Source organism: Procambarus clarkii, unplaced genomic scaffold (genome assembly GCF_040958095.1).
Source record: "Procambarus clarkii isolate CNS0578487 unplaced genomic scaffold, FALCON_Pclarkii_2.0 HiC_scaffold_117, whole genome shotgun sequence".
NCBI lineage: Eukaryota > Metazoa > Arthropoda > Malacostraca > Decapoda > Cambaridae > Procambarus > Procambarus clarkii.
This window is the reverse complement of record NW_027189150.1, coordinates 1,803,155-1,809,463: the sequence shown is the minus strand read 5'-3', so window position 1 is coordinate 1,809,463 and position 6,309 is coordinate 1,803,155. Positions and strand designations below refer to the sequence as shown.

At 33.3% G+C, this 6,309-nt stretch overlaps 1 protein-coding gene across 1 annotated transcript; it reads left to right on the top strand.

Moving 5' to 3' along the window:
• Nucleotides 1-4,940: 4,940 nt before the first annotated feature.
• Nucleotides 4,941-5,279, top strand: LOC123748341 (bcl-2-like protein 1). Its single transcript, XM_045730538.2, has one exon. The coding sequence runs from the start codon at nucleotides 4,941-4,943 to the stop codon at nucleotides 5,277-5,279; it is 339 nt and encodes a 112-aa protein (XP_045586494.2).
• Nucleotides 5,280-6,309: the final 1,030 nt, after the last annotated feature.

The following is a 6,309-nucleotide window of genomic DNA, read 5'->3' as shown; positions in this document are numbered from 1 at the left end:
GAATTTCTTTAAATATTGATTTAGCTCTTTGTCATTTTGAACAGTTAACATTATCTTGGTATTAGTTAAACATTTGTTGAAGAAATGAAGACCCATAATATTGTATAAAAAATAAGCTTTTGTAAGTTCTTATATAATAGTTGAGATAAAAATATATAAATTATATTTTTAAATTAATGCTTCATTTCCAGAATCATCGGGTGAATGAAATAATAACCACCACCAGAAGAAACATGTGAAAATGGACAAATTTAAAAAAAAAAACTTTGTTTTGAAGAAGTCTTCTAAAGAACAAAATCTAGAGCCCCGGAAAAGTGTAACCAACTTAAGAAGGACAGAAGGCCCCATTGAAGACCGACAGACGGCCCAAGAAGACAGGAAGAAGTCTTCTAAAGAACAAAATCTAGAGCCCCGGAAAAGTGTAACCAACTTAAGAAGGACAGGAGGCCCCATTGAAGACCGACAGACGGCCCAAGAAGACGGGAAGAAGTCTTCTAAAGTACAAAATCTAGAGCCCCGGAAAAGTGTAACCAACTTAAGAAGGACAGGAGGCCCCATTGAAAACCGACAGACGGCCCAAGAAGACGGGAAGAAGTCTTCTAAAGAACAAAATCTAGAGCCCCGGAAAAGTGTAACCAACTTAAGAAGGACAGGAGGCCCCATTGAAGACCGACAGACGGCCCAAGAAGACGGGAAGAAGTCTTCTAAAGTACAAAATCTAGAGCCCCGGAAAAGTGTAACCAACTTAAGAAGGACAGGAGGCCCCATTGAAGACCGACAGACGGCCCAAGAAGACGGGAAGAAGTCTTCTAAAGAACAAAATCTAGAGCCCCGGAAAAGTGTAACCAACTTAAGAAGGACAGGAGGCCCCATTGAAGACCGACAGACGGCCCAAGAAGACGGGAAGAAGTCTTCTAAAGTACAAAATCTAGAGCCCCGGAAAAGTGTAACCAACTTAAGAAGGACAGGAGGCCCCATTGAAGACCGACAGACGGCCCAAGAAGGTGGGAAGAAGCGAAAACGGACGTTTTCTGAAGAACAAAATCAAGAGGTAAATGAAGAAGCTAAACCAAAATCTGGAAATTTTATAGAAAAGATTAATCCCAAAAATATCCAAGTAAAAGAAAAATATATTGGGTGTTGTTGTTTACATGATAAAGTTATATCAAGACAATTTGCTATTGTAGACGGAAGAATTAATATCCTAAATAAGAGGTTGAATTTTATAAATGAAAGATTGGATATTGTTATGGAAAGTAATAGAGAACAAAACATTAAGAAAATAAATACGTTATTGAATAATATAAATGAGAAATTGTATATTTTGGAAAAAGAGAAAAAAGAATTAAGATCCTAAATATTATATGGGATAATTAATTTTTATGAGAAATTGGATATTTTGAAAGTCATAGAGATTTACATTATTAGATGGGTAGTAGTATATAGTATAAAAGAAGTATGTATATGAACCATTAACACAAAGAGGAGCTGAAGAATAAGTAACAAAAATGGTTGAAATATATGAAATAATACCTAATTCTGAAATAGATAATTTTACTTCTATGTTTCTTACACCAGAATTAAAGGATAGATTTATGAACAAATATTCTTCAATGATCAATTTTGATATGTGTATTAGAGATATGGTATGGGAGTTATGTGCTACCCCACTTATTCCAACTTATGTCCAAAAAGAAATTGAAGATTTGTTGTTAACAAAAGCCATTAAAGAAAAATATATAAATAATACTGATTTAAAATTTATTCTTCGTATAAGAGACCAAACAATTGAAACGGATAAAAAAGTTTATATTAAGGTTGAGGAATTTACCCATTTTTTATGGAATAAAGTCAAAATTCAAATACATTTTGAAATGATAAGTTACCAACGACATCTATGCCAAGAAATTTATCAAAAGATGAGTAACGAACTAGATTATTTTTTCTTACACCTCAATATTATTGGTGCATATGAATTAAATAAATTATCACTTGTAGCATCTTTAGCTTACACACTACAGAATCAACATAAAATGTCTTGGCATGCATCCAGTTTTCAATTTATAAACGACCACAAAAAAGAGATTAAGTATTATCCTCAAATTGTAAATGGTATTAAACAAGAAATGTCTAATTCTTGGCTTTATATGAGTTTACTTAATGAGATGGTATATAAATGTAACCATAAATATAATGGTCAAATAAATGTTGTTTCCCTTAGAAATTTAGCCAAGTTCTCTAAAAAAAACACTTGCTAATTATACAGAAGAAGAAAAAATAATTATTTTGAAAATAGTTAAAGATATTAAAAAACAAACAATGTCAGAGTGTTCATGGTTTTGTTTAGGGTTACTTGATTCATTATGTATGTAGTTAGTTATATGTTCTATTTTTAGTCCATTTTGTAATTGTTATAAATATAACATAATAAAATATATAGCTGTTTTATTTGTTATTTTGTTACCTAAAGATCAGAAATATAAAAAAAATATTAAAAAAATAGAGAATGTTTATATGTCAAAAAGAAGTTAATTCCTTAAAAGAATGTGCTTTCAGTTATATGCCTTTTTCCTATGAAAGTTGGTCGTGGAGTATTAATAATTCCTCAGAGAATAATTCAAAATTTGATGAATATTATTACCTTCCACTACATGACAATAAAGGATTTTATCAAATTGTTACCATGTTTCTCAAATATTGTAGCCAAATATATAATTCACTCTCTAATGATAAAAACCATAATCATAATGAATATATAGCAGGAAGATACCGACTACGCCAATTACCAGGACTCTTACTCTTAGGTTATGATACCTTCCAAAGAAAGAAAGGATTAGTATCTTTCTCATTTTTCACCAGTGATTTGCCATGCACTTGGGTTATTCCAACTTCGATTTCTAATTTTTCTGAAATTGTTACCAATCCAGGTTGAATTGCAACTACAATGCTAAAACCTAAAATACCACCTGTTTTTAATTTACCCTACCCTATTAGTATCTTCAGTCTTGCTGACAGTGGTTTAGTAGTAGCTTATCATTGGTCATCTATTCTCTTTTTGCTCTTAGAACCCATATTGGTGATACCTTCTTCTCAGCTTCAATCTAAAAATCTAAAGGGTAAGTGGGATCCACATCAATTAGTAAATAAAAGTAAAAAATATCTTAATGATAAAGAAGCAAGTTTAAAACTTCTCGGTTCTCATTATATCATTCAATATTTTCCCAAGTCTCATCTTAATGAAAATACATTTTCAATTGCAGTCTTTCACTCAAGGCATTTACCGATCAACCAAGAACTACAACACGATTCATTTCAACCCTCAGATTTTATGAAATCCCTCATTTGGGGTATTTCTCTTCTACAACTGAGTCAAGAAAGTCTGAAATAAATAATGGCAACAAGTTCTTATTCCTCTCTACCACATCCTCCTCCTCCTCCTCCTTATTCAATCATAAAACTGCAAAGTAGTGATGGTGATATTTTTGAAGTAGAATATGATATTATCAGACAGAGTGGTGTTATAAAAACCATTTTAAATGATTTGAGTGATGATACCAATGATGAAGCTATTCCTCTTCCAAATGTAAACACTATTATTTAAAAAAAAAATAATTGAATGGTGTGGTTACCATCACAATAATAATGATAGTTCTATAATGTCATTTTCAAAATGGGATTTTGATTTTTTTGAACAAGATACATTGTTGCCAATAATTTTGGCAGCTGATTACTTAAATATTAAAGATCTAACTGACAAAGGAATCAAAATGTTTGCCAATATTATTAAAAAATTGACAGTAGAAGAAATCAGAGAAATATTTCATATAACTAACGATTTGACACCTGAAGAAGAAGAAGAAATTATTAAAGAAACTAACTGGTGTAAATTTATATAATTATAAGACCAGAAAGGATGTAAAGAATAATTAATGTGGAGTTCGTAAACCGTAGGCTTTTTATTAATGGTTAATGAAGGCAGAGGACATGACCTCTTGGGTGTTAGTAATAATTAGATGCTAGAAATTAGGTTTTGAAGATTTACTTTAAGGAGAAAATACAATATTTGATAATAGCTGTTGATATGTATTAATTAGATCCATATTAAATGATTATAGTAAGTAACAAACAGTACACTGATGAGGAAACATTATATAATGTTATTATATAGTCTGTTGATATGCATACTCCTTTTTCTTCTTATAATTATTCTCTAAATATTCATTATATTTTTGAATACACCAATCATATGACATCAAATATACATAATATATTATCATTAACAAAACAAAAGAAGTTATTGAATAATGTAAGATAATAATAAAATATTCATCATTATTATCATTTATTACATTTTCACTAACTTCTACTGAGAATGTACTCTGTTCCGTTAACACCAAAGTGGTATTTTCGTAAATTACCATTTTTAATTACTTATTTGGAAAGACTAAGGAGACTCAGGGGTAGGCAGGAACTTGTGTTAATCTCCTTTCCCATACAACTCCTTTATATAGCTATCAAACAAATATATATCATTATTATTTTTTATTTATAGACAGGTACACTATTTTTCGGGTAATCATTATTTGTTTATGTTGTAATTTATGGAAAACAATTTGACACTCTTTTTTTTTGGGGGGGGGGGTTAAATGTATTATATATATATAGAGAGAGAAGCTATATCCTAACTTATTGTATATGATTTTGGTGCAGGGTGACGACCACTATCATTGTCCATGATTAGAGGTAATCACACACAGGAGCCTAATGTAGAAAGATGTAACCAGAATGAAGCTAATATTGCCGAAGTTTCACTGAAAGGAGAGAGCGTGGAGAATAAGGCGGAGAGTTTAGCCAAGTATATTGTGTTTTCACTGATGGAGAAGACAAAGGCGACAACTAATGATAAAGTTGAAGAAACACTCCTCAGATGTATCAAGACGATGGTGCACAGTCACGAAAAACAATTTAAGGGAATATTTAAAAAATTGGACATTAATCATGACACTGGATATGTGATATTTGTTGGAGTTTTCAATGAACTATTTGAAGGTGAAAAGATGGCTATTACTTGGGGCAGGATAATTGCACTATATGCTTTTGGTGGACAGATGGCTTTGTATTGCAAAGACAAAAATATGGAGGACTTGAGCGAAAAAATAGCAACATTTATGAGCAAATATGCCAGTGAAATAGTGGCACCATTTGTTTTGAGAGCTGGTGGATGGATAAAAATATGTGAAGAATTTCCAGCAGAAGAAGGTGATACGTTGCTGGTTTAGATATCATTGTCCCTGCAGGTGTATAAAGCCTCTCTCTCTCTCTCTCTCTCTCTCTCTCTCTCTCTCTCTCTCTCTCTCTCTCTCTCTCTCTCTCTCTCTCTCTCTCTCTCTTTCTCTTTCTCTCTATCTCTCTCTCTCTCTCTCATTCTCTCTCTTTTTCCTCATCCACAATAACTTGAACTTCCCCAAAGTCAGATAGAAGAAAATTATAAAATTGAAAATTATTGGCTACATGGCCATGTATGATATATAAGACAACCCTCAACCTTATATTCCTTATATTAGTTCTCCACTGTGAAGGGAAGAGACCTCGCTTGGAGTTCGTATATATATACTATATATATATATATGTAAAAGTGTAAAAAGTATTATTAAAACATATAGTTTTTCATTTCAACAGATATCATTAATCTTTATGGACACTCAGAGTTTCAGTGCTGGAATAGAAACTTTTCTACAAATGGGGGAACAGGAACCTCTAGTCATGGATGAGGTAAAAAAAAAAAAAAAAAAAAAAAAAATTAACTCTACATCATCATCTGAGACTCCTCATTACAAATTTTCATAAGATTGTGATTTTTTATTTTTTTGGTCATCTTATAAGGTAAATGTGGTACGATTTGATATGAGATTACAATTCGAGGGGGACAGCAAGGACCAACACTCCCGAGGCACAGAGCGCCGGTGCAGGTGCAGTAGGCGCAGCAAAGACCAGCACTCCCGAGGCACAGAACATCGGCGTAGCAAAGACCAACACTCTCGAGGCACAGAGCGACAGCGCAGCAGGCGCAGTAAAGACCAACACTCCCGAGGCATAGAGCGACAGCGCAGCAAACGCAGCAAAGACCAGCACTCCCGAGGCGGAGAATGGAGGCGCAGTAAAGACCAGCACTCCCGAGGCGGAGAATGGAGGCGCAGTAAAGACCAGCACTCCCGAGGCGGAGAATGGAGGCGGAGTAAAGACCAGCACTCCCGAGGCACAGAGCGACAGCGCAGCAGGCGCAGTAAAGACCAACACTCCCGAGGCATA

What these genes read in the sequence shown, in the direction of transcription:
- LOC123748341 (XM_045730538.2), top strand. Translation starts at nt 4,941, where the DNA reads ATGGTGCACAGTCACGAAAAACAATTTAAGGGAATATTTAAAAAATTG.